Below are 16,968 nucleotides of genomic sequence, written 5' to 3'. Positions count from 1 at the left end.
AACAAACACTTCCTCCCAAACAGCTGACGTGCACAGTTCATCCTCTCTGCATTAAGTGGATGCCATGAGTCGTTTCCTTGGACCTCCTCTCCTGTCTCACCGTGCAGTAGATGCCCAACGATCCCTGGCAGTTTACATCTTCCTGCGCTTTAAACGGCCTTGAGGAGGAAAACGCCTCCGGGTGGAGAAGTGTTTGAAAGCAGGAGGAGGACTCTTGTTTCTTTGTTTGCTTTACTCCTGAGGTCTGCTGCCTCATTTTCACAATTAAAGCTGGAATTGCTAGTGGGTGAGCTGGGTTAACATTTGAAATCCAGAGCCATGAATCACAGTTCTGATCCTCCGCCTCTTTATAACCGGAGGATGTGATGCACAGACTCCCGAGACGAATAACTTTCATGTAGCTCATCTCAAATTTGCCTCAAATCAAAATATACAGAATATCTCATCTTCTATTCTCAGACTTGATTCTCACAAGTGAAACCAAAAAGGAAAGAATTATTGTTGTTATTAATTATTATTACTGGACACTACCGTCCTTCTTTACTCAAAAATGTTTACTATTTATTTGTTTTTTAATGTTTTATGAATTTATTCTGTTAGCTCGCCGTTTTATGTTAATTTGTACTTTCAGTCTAACTCCTGGGAAAAGGGCTCGTCCGTAGACTTCCACATCCGAGCCAAAGCCAGCATCCAAGGCCAGCGTGATCGTTCCCCGGACACTAGAGGGCAGTATTGTTCCACTGACAGCAGAGCTGATGATCATTTCTCAGAGAAACTCATGACGGGAACAGTTTGCAATAAAAACTTCCACCTTATTGCAGAAATAACAGATTACAATTGAAAAATACTTTTTACTGTCAGTGTTAATAAAGCCAGAGTCCAGAAAACCAATTTATCTCATTGTGTTTACTTAATTAGGTTTCTAAGCAGGGAATTAGATTTTATATCATTAATTAATAGTTGGTGCTTCAGCAGTTTCACCGTCTGATATATAAAATCATCTGATCTTGTGTCTGCTCTAACTGGGAAGCTGAGCAGTTAGCAGCTGTGTAGCAGCCGAGTATTCCTAAATCTAGGAATACTCGGCTGGACTGTGAGGAAAACAAAGTGCTGCCTTCATGTTCCAGCCAAACATGCATCAAAGTGCTTTCCACATCATTTTCAAACTCTTCAATTAAACCAGTTCTCCAGTCTCATTTGGCCACTTTTTATTATACCGACACACAAAAATATATTCAATTGCACTTCTCGAATTCTTTTATTTCACAGAATGGCATGTAAATGTGGTTAATAGGAAGGACATCACGGTCAAAACATTCTTTGTTACTTGGAGACACAAAGTGAGGCGGGGCAAGATGGCGGAGTCTGTTCTTCTGATGACGTCACAGTTCAAACTGGAGTGAGCTGCTGTGGGAAAAAAATGGTTGACAGGTTGAGGTAAGCAGAGGCGGCGCCCCGGAAGCGTTACAGTTTGTGTTGCCGCCACAGGCGGCTCATTGGGATGGGGTTGAATCTGCCGCTGCGGTTGCTCCTCATGCCCAGGTACTGCCTCAGCAGCTGGTTGACCCGTTTCTGACTGTTCCATTTGCGGGCAGATTTCCGGACGCCTATGAACCCGCCGTAGCGCTTCTGTAGCGGCCTCATCGATGAGCCCAGCAGCTTCCTGTATGCGTGGCGCCCCCTCTGAAAGCCGCCAAAGCGTTTGGATAAGGCGATGCCCTCTGAACTCTCACCTTCACCGGCCTCTAGCTGGCCATCGCTTTCCACGTTCCTCTCCTCTCTGGGCTTCTGCTCTTCATCCGTCAGACTGAGATCCAGACTCTGCAGGCCCTCCCCCTCCTCAGAGGATCCCAGCAGCGATGAGTCATACTGGACGCTGCGCTGCTCGAAGGGTGTCTCATCCCGATCCCCCTCCTGGAAACGCTCCGCAGCTGTCGACTGCACCAGTTCACTGTCAGAGTTCAGGTCGAGAGAGGTCAGCTCCAGCTCCTCTCCCGTTCTCTTGAAGAGAGCGCCTCCTTCAGAAAGTGTAGGATGGAGCGATAGCTTCACAGCGCGTTTGCATACGTCCCACGTCAGCGAAGAGGAGATGCGACCCTCGCATTCCAACAAACACACCTGCAGAGGGAAGAGAAACAGTGACGTGGTGAGGCGATCCGAAGGGGTCTTTTTGACGTTTAACTGATGAAAACACAACAAAGATCCCAGAGACTTTGAAGTCCCCTAATTACTTGCAGTCATTCAAGCGCTAATCAGGCTTAAGAAAGAAGGTGACAGTGAGGATGCTGAGAATATTGGGCTGGCAAATAATTGCAGGTGTTTAGTCCACACACCAGAGCAACGTGACGGTCGAACGTAACGGTGCTGACAAGGCCTGAAGTATCTCCGTTTTCTACAATCACAAATTTTCTTTCCTTAGAACATAAATCATGGAAAGGACAAATAACGGAGCAGAGAGCAGACGCTCTTATTTCAAGTCTAACACACATAAACTGTCTGTCTGTCTGAACATGTGCGTGTTCCCATTGATCTCTTACTGGTTGTTTCCTCACATTTCCTACATTCGAGCGCTGCTTAGCAAACATAGCAGTGTGATATTTCTGACCTGATATTTAAAGAGTTTTAGCTAGCACTGCTGTTATAGTTGCTAGTTGTTAGGAGTAGTGGTAATTTGGATCATTATATTTATTCAAGCTTAAAGCTACGAGCAAAGAATCCTACAAAGAAGGATTGTAAGGTTTCCTGGGGTGAGACGGTGCGCTTTGTACTTCTTTAGAGAAATGCAGAAGGACAGCTTTTGCAAAAAGGATGTAAATGGCTGTGGTGACCACATATTTCAAGAAGAAGACGGTTTTGAATAAGAGAGGAAGGCGCACAAAGGTGCAGTCTGAAAGAGATAAACTGCAAGGTGGTGTAAGGGGTGCGGTAGCTGGGGTGCATTGGATGGCAGCCTGTAGCATGATTCTGGACGAGAAGGGGAGGTGAACCTGGTGGTTGACTGAGGAAGTGCGGGGAAGAATTCAAAGGAAGAGGTAAGCAGAGAAGAAGTGGGCTAGTCCTCTGAGGCTAGACGTGCGACAAAGACAGAGGTGGCAAAGGAAAAGGCTCAGTGAGTTTTATGTGAAGCTGGAGCCTAACGAGGGAGAAAAATTAGTTTATCTCGGAAACTGAGAGGATGGCTGAGGAATGCAGAAGAAGCGTAAAAATAGAGCTCCAGAAGGAAAACACTTGATGAGCGATGCCAAGAAGAGTTGTTGAAGCTACGTTAAGTAGAGCGGTGACAGTCATTACACCAGAGCTCTTCACTGTCTCTCTTTGCTGTTGGTTCCTTTTGGAGCATTTCTAACAGAACATCAAACTAAAACAATGGTTTGCTGAGTCTGTTACTTAGCACTAATTAGCACTAGCATGTTTCTCGGTGCATTTTATTAATTCAGCTAGCTATCCAAGCTAACTAACGTTAGCTGATGAATAACTCTCCAAACATTTTAAGGTCACTTCTGGCTCTAAAAGACAAACCCTGCGCTGCCGACACCGCTAATGCTGAAGCTTCAAAATGAGGAGTGGCTACATCCACCCATTATGCTGCCTTTGAATATGACACACGGTACATGTATGAACATGTTCACGGGGAAAAAGCTGCCTTTTGTGGCACAAAGTTAGATTCATGAGACAGAAAATGATGTGGCCCATAAACGAGAGTCAGGTAATAATTATGTGTTTTTTTGACTAGAAGCTGAACTGTTTATATTACATCGAGTGAATTCAACTATTTCTCATATGAAAAAGTCTGATGAGACTAATGACTGCTTCCCGAGTCCCCGAGCTGTGAAAATATGCACTGAGTTTATAGCCAAAAAGAAAACAAAATGTAAAAGCTAGCCAGTCATTTTAATCAAATAGCTTTTCTTCTAGTCAAACAGCCAAACACAAAATAATTGTATGGCCATGATTTTATGGCATTACTATATTAGTTTTAGTGCAGGCGTCAGCTGAACTAGCCTCCTTTTAACCTTGATGACTCGGGTGTCACAGAAGTTAATGGGCCTGGTTCCTGCTGTGTTCAGCATATATGATCTGCGAATGTGACACATCCATAATTTGACAAATGTGACATCGACTATTGCAAAATGATTGACAGCACAAAATTGGAGAAAAGTGCGAGGCTATTTGAAGGACAGCAGGTAAATTATGTCTTTTGCTGACAACTATTTATTTCCGAATGACTCTTCAGCTTCAAGACGTTGTTTCCGCTCCTAAAGATTTGGAACTGAACTTTTCTGTATAGAGCGAAGTTTGTCAGCGCTGATTTCCACCTCGTCTTAATGACTTTCCTGTCATAGTCGTGACGCTTGATAGTCTGACTTCAAGGACCAATGAAGAACATTTGAAGTGCATTTAAAGCTTTTTTGATGCAACAACGGCTTTTCTTGTTTAGTAAATCCAAATATATTTATCACCTATATTTTGCATCCATATATGGCTGACAGTAGGTCACTGTATTCTTCTCTTTCACCCTTTCCCAAACTCCCAAGCTTGCTGATTTCAGTTTGAGGTAAGAAGCAAATCCCATTTACTCGTCAAATCTCGCTCAAACGAGATAAATTGCATTGTTATCAGAAACCTGCTCACATCAAAGGAAGCAGAGAAGAGGGAGTTCTGCTGTGAATCTATCAACAGAAATTAATTATCCATCGTAAATGAAATGAGCGCACCAGGGGATTCTCCGCAGCGGATCAATGGAGCAATCTAAAGGAGTTTATGAGCTGAGGAAGTGCGTGCATGCACACAGTCCACGATTTATATACTCGTGAGGACAAGAGGATAAAACGGTTGAGGAAATTCTCCAAGAGGAGCTCGCTTCAAAGGCTTAATTCTCACAGAGGAGGTGGGTCAGGGCTGGCTCTTAAATACAGTGTTGAGATTTTGATGTACTAAATTCTTTGAACTGATCAGAGAAGCAGCAGAAAAGCTCCTACTTTGCTACCTAATCTTGGGGTGGACAGATCAGAGTTTAAGGCCCACCTTGATGCCAAAGGCCATGTTATGAGCCAGCTTGTGCTCACAAGCCATCTGCAAACATCTTATCAAAAGAGTTGTTCCTGTGAGGAGTGACTGATAATGGTGTACGTGACGGAGAGCCAAAGAAGTCACACTTTGCCTGCTGTGTGATGTAGTGCACAGATCCAGTTCTTCAGGGAAGATGTTCAGGTAACAAAGTCCCGCTGAAGAAATCGAACCAATGTAAACCTTTCCAAAACGTTTCCATCAGGGTGACGATTAGCGAAGGTTATCGCTATCAATAGTATATCAATATATCATATCATCAAAGTTGATATGAAAAAAGAGAGAAAACAGATGAAAGAGAAGGACTACACGATCTGTCAGCCCCAGAGGAGAAATTCACTGCAATTTAAAAAAATCCTGATTCTCCAGCAAGGAAATGTGAGGAATACGGGAAGGTCCCAGCCTGCACCTTTATTTACTGCATGGTTTTCTTTACATGTGATTGTATTGTAATTCTGAGTATTTGTGATTTATGGTAGTTATATAATATAATATAATATAATATAATATAATATAATATATAGGGTGAAGGTGACGGTGGTCCCCGTGGTAATCGGAGCACTAGGTGCGGTGACTCCCAAGCTAGGCGAGTGGCTCCAGCAGATCCCGGGAACAACATCGGAGATCTCTGTCCAGAAGAGCGCAGTCCTGGGAACAGCTAAGATACTGCAGGACCCTCAAGCTCCCAGGCCTCTGGTAGAGGACCCGAGCTTGAAGGATAGAGAGAGAGATGTGTGTGTGAGACATTCTTAAGTGAAATGTAATATTCCTGTATGAAAAAGCAGCACTATTGATGATTGATTGATTGATTGATTGAATCTTTATTTTGAACATGTTGAAAAAGTATAAAAAAATATATATATATATAAAGATTCAAGATGATAATTTGTTTCTTGAGTTTCCACCAGTAAAGCCATTGGACCCAGCTTGGCTGGAGAGCTAACCACCTGGGACACCACATGCTGTGCAGCAAAGTCAGAACAGCTGTGCAGTGTAGCATACAAACCACTGCTGGGACCAAGAGCAGAGCTGTTCACCTTGTTCTGACTGTTTTGTGTAAAAACACTTAAACGTAGGCTGATAGCATACAGTAGCTAACTTAGCTAATGGTCCAGTTCTAACAGGGAGTGTGGCAGATCTCTACAATGTTCAGCATGAGGCCCCCAGGCCTCACAACATCTCTGTGCAACAATCAAAGGTGCGTCAGGAACCAGCTGTGGCTGTTTGCAAATACGCATAAGGGAAGCAACGCCCACACTTCTGTCGAGCAATGAGACAGAGTAATGATTTTAACTGGACGAAAGTCTGGCAGCTAATGACAAACACAGACAAAGTAACCCTGGTTACACTCTCACCTTCACACAGCTGAACTACAAACGAGAGCAGGCAGGAAACTCCGTGACTAAGAGCCACATCACAGGTAATTAGCACATATGTAAACAAAAGCTGGCATTTAAAAAAATGACAGTAAGTAATGAATGTGGTGGTAGAATCTGTGTGTGTGGGTACGGGCGTGTAGGTGTGTGCACAAATAAATTAATGGGTCCTGACATTATAGCAAACAGCGGCGGCCTCACGCACACACTCTCAGTCTGGAGTGGGAGACAATGGAATTGCTCCGTGGATTCCATCTGTGGCTCAATGGGATGGCGGCAAACACAATGAGGTGCTGATCAAATGTGTCAGTCAGCGATGTAGGCCCAGGCTGATGATACTGAGAGGCAGTCTATTACAACTTCCAAAAAGGTCCCAGCTGTCTTTCCTCTGCATCATTATCAGCTAAATTAGCCGTCCTACAGCTATTCGTGGACACCCACCGACTATTTTTACCCACTGATTTTTCTCAGACTGCTTGGAATGAGATTCTGTGCCGCGTGGAAATTTTGGGTTCAGTTCGGAGAACGATCACATCCTCCCACTGTAGAGGCCGGGATTTCCTGATGGTCACAAAGAACTGCACAGGTGCTGTAGGTACTCACAGAGAAGCAACACTAATCCCTTCTGCATAAAAGTGTCTCCATCATGTCACCGTCACTGTGCATTGCGTGGCTTTCTTTAGTTTTAACCCAACGCTATGAGAGAAAAATAATAGGAAGTATTTTTTTCAGGTTTTAGGATGTTATGTTAGTCTAAGTCTGGCTCTTATGACCCAAGTGTGTGTGTGTGTGTAGATATTTTGTTTGGCACTAACCACCCATTATAACACTAATTGCCATTTGTGCATTGGCACAGAAAGAATATTGGCACTCTGCTCTGACACCTGTCCACACAGGAGATGATAAGCACTTCCAGCATAAAGAGTGCTGTCTGTCTGTCTGTCTATCTATTGTGGGATTATAATATTATCTTATGCTATGTTATACCCCTAATTAAAGATTGTGAAATTATTATGTAGTTTTAGTTTGTAGTATTCTCCTGAATTAGAGAAAGGTGATAACTGTTACAGTTATTAGGGTTAGCTGAGTTATAAGAAATACTGTTTTCAGAGAGTCAGGACTTTTTCTGATAGTAGAGGAGACAGAGCACATTCCACGGGAGCTTCACCCCCACTGTTGTTGAAGGCAGACAAAATAGGGAGCCAAGGCCATAAGTCAGGCTCACTAGGAGTTAGAAAGAATGTGAATGTTTAGGTTTTTATGATTAGGTGGGGGCCACTAGAGGCTATAAGAGTTTGAGTAACCCTCCACCAGTTTGAGATTTGCTGTGTCCCTCTGCATGCATGTCTCCCCATCCAGATGGTTTATGCTCATAAAGTGTTGAATTGTATGGAATAAAAGAGTGTTGATTGAGCATTTATACACCGAGTATCCCCCCTAATTTTGGTATGATCCGAGCTCAGGCACTAGGCGACGGAGCACAGCATGTGAGCGAGGGGGGAGAAGCTGCTGCCTGCGAGTTTGCTGTTGGAGAAGCGCAGACAGAGAAGAGCTGAAGTTCGACCAAGTTCCGAAGCAAATCATTTGTACTGTACAAATAATGTAAATATGACGGTGAATCACAAAAGATTGATGTCAAACTGATCACTTGACCCATATTACTTTACTTGCTCTTCGAGTGAATCAACAAATGGCGAAATGAAAAGTCGAACAACAACAATGCTGTTTCTTTAGAGAGTCTCAGCTCACATGTGTGTTTATTTCATATTTTCAGTTGTTTCCCTCCACGGCTAAATAAAGCACAGAATCGGTTTGAGTTATGTACTGATGAACACAACAATGGACATAAGGAGCTTCTTTCAAAGAAAAAAGGTAGATGTTATTTTATATATTATACTTTGTATGTTGTTCAGTATATTTCTATGCAAAACAAGAGGAACAGAGAGGGAGAGAGAGAGGAGGACAGAACAGGGAGGGAACAAGAGCAGGTGACACACCTGTTAGTCACATGTTGTTTGCCCAAACTCATCAGAACATGTATCCAGTGCCTAGTGTAACGTTTTAGATACCGTTTGTTACTTTTCAAATTCTATATTTATTAAGTTTTGCAGCTTGTTTGCACAACAAGGCTAAATAATTATTGTACTTTGGTAGAATTAAAAAATAAGTGTAGTGCAGGTCTATGATGATTTTTAGTGCTGCTATCATCTAGTTCTGATTCTGGTTCTGTCTTGGTTAAGTCTTCAGTAGTCCTGATTTTGAACTGTTGTAGTCCTGTTTTAGTTCTGGATCAGTTCTGGGTCTGGTTGAATTGGGGTTTAGTCCTCGTGTCTTGATACAGCCCTGACTTTGTTCTGTCTCGCTGCTTAATTAAAAAGTTAGTTTAAGGTGTCCTGCATATGTGACATATTTTTTCCTACATGAAGAGATTCTTTTTTGAACAAAACTCAAAACAGCCTACCCCCCCCCATCCCACATGCATACTACCCTTTACGGCTAAGCCCCGGGTGTATAAAATGTCTGGCTCCGCCTCTGGAGTCAACGGTATCCATTAGTGGTGCAGCGGATTACGGTTGATCCGAAATCCGAACCGATCCCACTCCACGGTTCGGTACGCACGCGATCCGAAGATTCGAAAAAGAAAAAGAAAAGTACGCGTATGGTGGCGTGGTCAGTCTGTCCAGCGATAGTTATGGCCAGCGCTAGCGGTTCAAGTGGAGGAGCAGAGGAGTTTGCGGTATTTAAGCAGCCCTTTGCTGCCCAGCCCGACCGGGCAAAGCTATTACAGAAGCTGCTGGGGTGTTTAGCTGCAGACGGGAGGCCGTATTCTGCTGTGCAAAACAAGCGGTTTAAACTACGATGAACGTGCTTGAGCCACGCTATGATGTCTCGTTGCGCGTCCACTTCAGTGACAAGATCGTTCCAAGCATGTATGAGCAGGAGAACTTTAAAGTTATGGCTGAACTGTTCCAACCATCTTCTGTTGCTCTAACTACAAATGGGTGGAGCTCCAGGTCAACGGAAAGCCACGTGACCGTGACCGCTCGTTATATCACAGCGGAGTGGTAGATACAAAGCCCTGCACTGCCCTGTAGATTACATTAGATTAGATGAAACTTTATTTATCCCTCGGGTGGGTTCCTCCGGGAAATTCAGTTTCCAGTAGCACAGCACCGACAGAAGTTGCAGAATGTGAGCAGAAATATACCAAATATACACATTTATAAATACAGAGAATACAAAAGGGATAAATAGAATAAACAGGAATAAGAATACAAGGGAACGGCACATTTCAAGTATTGTGAGTCTATTACACCGTTGGATATTAGCAAAAACTATTGCACAGGGAAAAGGCGCTACAGCTACTTGTTCCCCCCTTGTTTCCCCCCCTCCAGCGAGCAGTTAAACAGTTTGATGGCGTGTGGGACTTTTTAAGTCTGCTGGTCCTTGACTTTGGGAGAAGCAACCTGTCACTGAACAGACTCCTCTGGTTGTTTATGGCCGTGTGCAGGGGATGCCCAGCTTGGTCCATAATGTCCATATTGCACCTTAATTTGTTTTTATATAAGTGAGTGGAATGAGTCTTCAGTTGTTTTTTAATAGGCAAAAAATACTTAAATAAATAAACGGCGAGTCAAATTTTTGTCTTTTTTTTCTATTTTTGCTGATCCGAAAATTGATCCGATCTGTGACTTAAAACCGTGATCCGATCTGAACCGTGAGATTTTTGAGCCGTTGCACCACTAGTATCCATGACACACAACGTAACGTTTGATAATGCGTCATGTGCAAAGGCATCAGCTCCAAGAGCCGTGCTTGGAGAGTGCTTTGCAGCGACTCTGAAGAGTCGACTCCCATTAAGCGAGAGCCGGCTCCTCACTTAATTTATCCTCATTTTTTTTCACATAGTATCATTATGTGAAAAACAGAGAGGGTGAGAGACATGACAGTCAAGTGCAGTGTGTGTCTGTCCTCTCAGTGAGTGAGACAGTGGACAGCGGTGAGGAGGGCTGTGCGAGTGCATCGCAAAAACACATAGATATGCCCGACACCCGTAAACAAAACAGCATCTGGCTGCAGTTTAAAAACTTTTTTGTCTCGACTTGGTCTCAGTTTAGGCGGTCTTGACTACAAGTCTACCATGTACTAAATAAAAGTGGGAGGGAGGGTGGGGCACGAAAACAAGAACGAACAGCTGGGGGGAACATGTGTAGATGAGAACTGGAAGGAGCGTTTGGAAATTCAGATACTTCAGTTCTAAACTGGTCATAAGTGTGAATGTGAGCTTGGCTGGTTGTCAGATATGTCCCCACATCATGATTTGCAGAAACTTCAGTTATCCCCTGATGTTCATCTACCCAGACAACACAGACAGGTTCACTCGGGACAGGCACAGAAGGACGAGGAGTCACTGAGCCACACGTCCACACTTCACCAGTTAGTCTGACATGCCTGGGTTTGATTCTGAGCAATGAGGCAACAGAAAAATGACCGAGCCACACGAGGCTCCAACCTAGAACCCTGTCACAGTGATAACCACTGCATAACCGCCCTGCTCCCTGCACGTCCTTTCCCGCAGTTTCAGCCTGCTTGCTTCTTCCCGTCACCTGTGCAGGTAATAAAGTAATCAGCAGAAGCAGCTCCAGTGTCAGCACTGTACAAAGTGGAACATGGTGTCATTCATCGAGACTCTGCATGAGCTGGTAAAAATCCTGCAAACGCACACTTCTAGAAGACTTAGAGCTGTTTATTGTCATTGTGCAGTTTCTTGCACAGCGAAATTGGGTAGCTGGACCACAAAGGTGCTAAAGTAAGAAGAAGAGAAACCAATATACAACGAAGGCGGAAAATAAATAAATAATTAAATAAATAGAATAAAATAAAAAACAGTGTATATGTATACATATGTGAGTGGAACTATATACATGGTGTATGTGGAGGAAACATTGAAACAGACTGGGACCAAAATAATTGCACAGAACATGGAAAGACTGAGATATTGCATATAGATGATCCACAGCAGTGTCAGGGTGGATGTGTTGGGGAAGTCTTTACACACTCTTAGCTTGCATTAAGAGTTCTGACAGCCCGGGAAGAAGCTGTTCTTTAGTCTGTTGACTAATAATAATAATAATAATAACTTTATTTATAAAGCGCTTTCAATGTCCCTTTGTGACATGAAATCTGGATTTCTACTATTCTTAATTATTGTTGCCACCACAATTCTGCTCTGCATGAAATATTTTGGATGGATGTTTTGGTGACTGATTGAAATATGCTTCATACCTTAATTCTTGTGAAAAAATAAATATTCTTGCTGTTTTTGAGGTGAAAACACAACAATGTAAATGGTTGACAGCACACAGAGAAAGCTTATGCACAATGACAACCAGACAACGCAAAAACACAACATAAGTAGTTACATTACAGAGCAAACAAAGCACACACAGGACCATCGAACTGTACACGATGCGTTACAAAGACACTCTAATCAATAACTCACTGGATCACCATCATGGCCCCATCAGGGTGCTGATGGCTCGCTGCAGCTGCACACATGCGCCGCGGTGTTGACATGCATTCACACAGAATTACAATGATACACACATGTGCTCACCATGGTGTTGAAGGTTTGTTCCAGCTGCTGTTGCTGCAGGAGCAGTCCACAGGCCATACATTGCCCCTGACAGTCACTGCATCCAGGGGTGAAGAGACATGCCAGCAGGACCACCAGGCACCACAGAGGGATCTTCATCGCTCAGCGCACCCAGACAGGCAGCGACAAAGAGGAGCCCAGCAAACAGAAGAGTTCAAAACAAGGAGTCAGCAGCTGGAGGATCTGGGAGGTAAAAGCTGTGGGATCTGGGTCCAGCCTGCAGGGAGAGAGAGCGGACAGACTGACAGGAATACTGCATGAATTCCAACTCGCAGGGATAATTTGGTGGATTTGGCCGGCCAGTCGAAGCGTTGGTGGTGGGAGAGTGTTCATCAAATAACAGGAAATGGACAGTGTGGGTGGAGAGAGAGAGAGCACAACCTGAGGCAATAAATGATAAAATGGGCAATTTCCAGTGGACAGGAATCATCCTGTGCAGGCTGGAGGGTTGGATCGCAGATCGAAATCATACACCGCAGGCTGGAGATTAGTAAGAGCCCATATGTGCCTCCACAGATTAGCTTGAAACTACAACACAGGTCATTTCCTGAGGCAGCAAGAAATCCGCACACAACAGTGATTGGACGATGATAAAATGGGCATTAGAGTCAATGTTGAGGCAAAAAATATGCTAGCAGTGAAGAAATGTGTGACAGGACGCGTGCGCAGGCTGAGGAAGAATAACCGGTGAGATAGACCCCATCATCTGGTGTGGGCTCTACCTGTCTGACCCCCATTTATTCTGCCACGCACCACCGAATCAGCCAATAACAGCAATAACAAAGAGAAAAACAGAGCAGCATAGATTGCTGCTGCTTGATAGAAATATTCCACACTCTGTCTGCAGGCTTAAAGCCGGCACCCAAGGCCCTCATGCTCGTGTAACTATAAACGTTTAGGAAACATGTTCTCTGTTATACATATTAACAGCTTTATTGCTGGAGCTGCTCAATCTGTTGACCTTAAAGGAGAGGTCAGAGGTCAAATAAGAAATACTAATAATGAAGTACTTGCTATATATCGACGATACACACCACACTTGTAAGAATCACAGTTTGTAAATTTGTCAGATTTCCCACCAGTAAATCTTTAAGGTCAACTCAGGCTACGTGCACACCGGCCCGGATAGATTAGAAAACTGCGTTTTTGTCTGAAAACGCTCCGCGTCCACGTTTCAGTCGTTTTCACAGACTTGTGCGTCCACATTGAAACATCTGAAAACACTTACGTACCAGTCCTGCGCATGCGTGAAACGCAAGAAGATTCGGCCTGCCTCATTTCTGTCTGCGGCTTATTCACTTTCGTTGAAATGTGGAGGAAAAGCAGCGAGTTTTTAAATGGACTCACAATGAGCTGGAGTTGTTGCTGCGAGTAACACAAAAGCACAAAGTTGCAAAAGCGAGTGAGAGTTTGAAGAAAAGCTCTATGAAGCACGTGCAGACTGATGTTAATCTTTAATAGGGCTGTCAGTAATTGGTCACATGACTGCATCACATGACTAACACGCGTCATCGTTTTAGAAACTGCGTTTTCGCTGTCCACACTGCGACGCGACAGCACCGTTTTGAAACGTATTCGTTTTCGAGAGCGTTTTCAAAACACTGCGTTTTTCCTTGAGGAAAATGTGTCTCGGTGTGGACAGGAGGCCAAAACGGAGAGAAAACGATGCGCATTAGTGTGGACGTATAAGGTCTTAAGATGCGAGCAAAGTTTGGATTGTACACCTCGACAAAATGTTACCAGGATTCAACCTCTCACGCTATTACGTTTACAGAGAGAAGGACACGTATGCAACCAAAAACATAACCTGCTTGGCAGAGCTAAAAACCTTACAGGTGTATGAAACTGAAGGGGAGCACAGAACCACACAGTCACGTATGTGAATCAGCAGAAGGGAAGGAGGATATTAAGGACGTTCAGCCGTTTTCTCGTGCTATTAGATGCGCTGCTGGTCTCAGTCTTTAAGTCTTTACTAGCTGTTTGCACGTGCACGATTACTTAGGGGGTCGTGGAAGTTTGGGGAAGGTGGCAGACCTGCAGAGCAGCCACAGTCACAGAAGACTGGGACGATGTTCCTCTCCCCGGTGGGTCTCCTCGGTTCCCATTTACAAACTAAAAGAAGAGGAAAAGTCTACCAACTGTGTTCAGACGCGTTCAACAAAATCAACAAAATGAGCCAATATTTTTCTTAAAATGATCGATTTTTCCCGTTAGATATGTTTTCTGTGTTCTCGTGTGAATAGAGTGGGAATCACCGCTTTCTCTTTTTATTTACATTTTAAACAGCGTACCAGCTTTGTGGGAGTCGGAGGACAATATTAGCGTTTCCACTTTGTTACATTTCCACTCGTAGTCAGCAGCATCTGAAAGCAGTCATGTGTGACTCCAGCCCATTTACACAAGTAGAAATGGTTTTATGGGAAGTCATTAGGGTAGCTGTTTGTTTGCTTTGCAAAGATCACTTGGTCGCCTGCTGACTAAGCCCATTTCAGATAGTTAGGCTCTCCTGTAAGCAGCTCTTACAAACGAGTAAACCAGGAAAATGTGATGGCGTCGGCCTTCGACAGGCGTCAGAATCACAAAGATCCACCTTTCACACATTAATTATATTCAAACAGCGTGTTCATGTGAATACTGTTAGAAGGAGTTTTGTTCACATCATTAATAATAGTTGTAGTGAAATGTTTTAGATAATGGACCGCCACACATTCAAAGGCTCATTAAAAACATTATTATAATTTTTAGCTGGGGCCTGAATATCTGTGAGGTCGAGCAGCGCAGCATTACATGCAGATATGCAATCTATGTAGAGCAGTCCCAGTGTTTGCACCGTGTCAGGACAGGGTTACATAAGGTCAACCCCGACGCTGCGGCGTCACTCGTTTGAGTCAGGACGTTTCAAACTGACTCAAAAAGCCTTGAAAAGACATTTTGTGAAGAAGCTGTTTGCAGTCAGAGCCGCACTTCGACTCATTGACAAACACATTTACAGCCTGAACAGAAAATGTTTGAGCTTCCTTCACATGAGGGGTTCTGAAAAGTTGATGTAACGAACGCCGCTGCGCCGCTCGGGGCGTGCAATAACCCACGTGTTGGCGAACGGGCGCACCAAACGAATTTTTGAACTATGACAAAGATGCTTTCTTCCCCACACGGTGACTTGCTTTGATTTAAAGTCGTACAGAAATATTTGAGATCAGTATTTGATGGGGGGTTTTCCTGCGCCTGCTTGGTGGTGAACAGGCTTCCTAAAAGCTCTGATGGGGATAAATTACCACCACTCCTTGCTGCTTTGGCCATTTTGAATGAAGGCTATTACTTTGTGGATATTAACAATTAATGGACCGGGCGGTCTCGAGATTTGTGTAGCAGATGTAACAGTGAGCTGGCTGTAAAGATTTGCACGGATCGGCCAGTCACAGGCGTGATTGCCGTCGGTGTTTCCTGCATCACCTGGACACCTCTTCCCCCCCCTTCGCGCACCCCTTAATGCCCTGCAATTCATCTCATTAACAAAAAGTCCAGCGCCGTTATTTGCATCTCTAAACAGGTTTTAGGTGGAGTACACACACGTTGTATATGCCTCAAAGCGTAGTGTTTTTTATGGTGTCATTCCCGTACTGTGGTCACTTTCATATCGTTTGCTTCTGGTGGGAGCTCATGCATATGCGATTTGTGTGTCTAAAATGAGTTAATATTTCAGCAAATGCAGATCCGGTGCAGCCATGTGGAAATGCACACAGAGTTAAGCAGTGAGTTCAGATGTGTGTCGCCCTCTCGTTTGCACACAAGCCTACGCAGCAATGTGTTAAACGCCTTTGAGAGAACTGTTGTTGTGATTCGCCACCATATTAAATATCAATACAGTTTGTCTTAAGATCACAACGTACGTTAATACATCACCAAACAACTGTGCGTCCAAATGAAGATTACCATTCAGGATCGAGCCTGTAATAATAGTAATAATAGTAATAATAATAATAATAGTAATAATAGTAATAATAGTAATAATAGTAATAATAGTAATAATAATAATAATAGTAATAATAGTAATAATAATAGTAATAATAGTAATAATAGTAATGCAAATTTAATACAGGATTTACTTATTAACGGAGCTCTGCTCACTGAAGATCGGTGGGGGGTAGAGGATCTTCATTTAACTGATGAAGGCTGAAAGCAGTTAAGTCGAGTGATGAGCAAAGTGAGCGAGAACAGGGTAGAGGGTAGGGCTGCCATTCCTCCCCACTGAAAGGAGTCAGCTGTGGGAGGCGGCCCTGTAAGGGGACCTGCACCCAGATAAGCAGATAGAATATATGACATCGATTAGCTAGATTGTAAAATCATTTTGTGCAGGCATTTGTGATCCCTGCAGGATAACCTTTAATCCCACAAAAAACATAAAAACCTTTAGTACTTGACTGTTTTGTGAACTTCCTGACATTGAACCTCACAAAAATAAAACACCTTTAAACCACTAAAATGGCTACTGGAAACATGATGTTTGCATTTCTTTGGGACAGCTGTGGACCGCCTAAAAAGACACCATGAATTAATCTGCAGCAGTCGACATTAAAGCATTCCCGGTGTGTGTGGACCTGCCACTGTGCCCAAGAGCCACAGGAGTCTCAGCTTATCCACATCTCAATCACATCAAACTCAATTAGTGTGACACTTTGAGCCACAGACCACCACCCTCCTTTCTCTGCCTGATTTTCTGTAATGATTCGCTTCTCCATCATCCAGTTTAGCCACCTATAATTCTGAATACTATTTTAGTTATCCTCAACATTTCATATCATTTCCAGAGAAGGCAGTTAACGGGGTGCAGGGGGAGGATATGCACAGTGCTGACGGGGAGGCTAGGCC

General features: G+C 43.7%; 1 protein-coding gene across 2 annotated transcripts in view; it reads right to left on the bottom strand.

Annotated features, from left to right (window-relative positions):
* Positions 1–973: 973 nt before the first annotated feature.
* Positions 974–16,968, bottom strand: part of pnocb (prepronociceptin b) — a 26,227-nt gene continuing 10,232 nt past the window's right edge. For both annotated transcript variants that reach the window (XM_086263935.1, XM_086263936.1), the window contains exons 2-3: positions 12,061–12,316; positions 974–2,118 (exon numbers count right to left, since the gene is read on the bottom strand). In XM_086263935.1, the coding sequence (XP_086120061.1) occupies positions 1,465–2,118; positions 12,061–12,198 (792 nt within the window). In that variant the 5' untranslated portion in view covers positions 12,199–12,316 and the 3' untranslated portion in view covers positions 974–1,464. The remainder of the gene's footprint in view (positions 2,119–12,060; positions 12,317–16,968) is intronic.

The sequence above is a fragment of the Aulonocara sp. 'chitande type north' Nkhata Bay genome, linkage group LG15, assembly GCF_057382095.1.
Source record: "Aulonocara sp. 'chitande type north' Nkhata Bay isolate Kocher_YH1m ecotype deep benthic linkage group LG15, A_spYH_male_GT1.1, whole genome shotgun sequence".
NCBI lineage: Eukaryota > Metazoa > Chordata > Actinopteri > Cichliformes > Cichlidae > Aulonocara > Aulonocara sp. 'chitande type north' Nkhata Bay.
The sequence above is the reverse complement of the archived record's forward strand: the minus strand, read 5'-3'. Positions and strand labels throughout refer to the sequence as shown.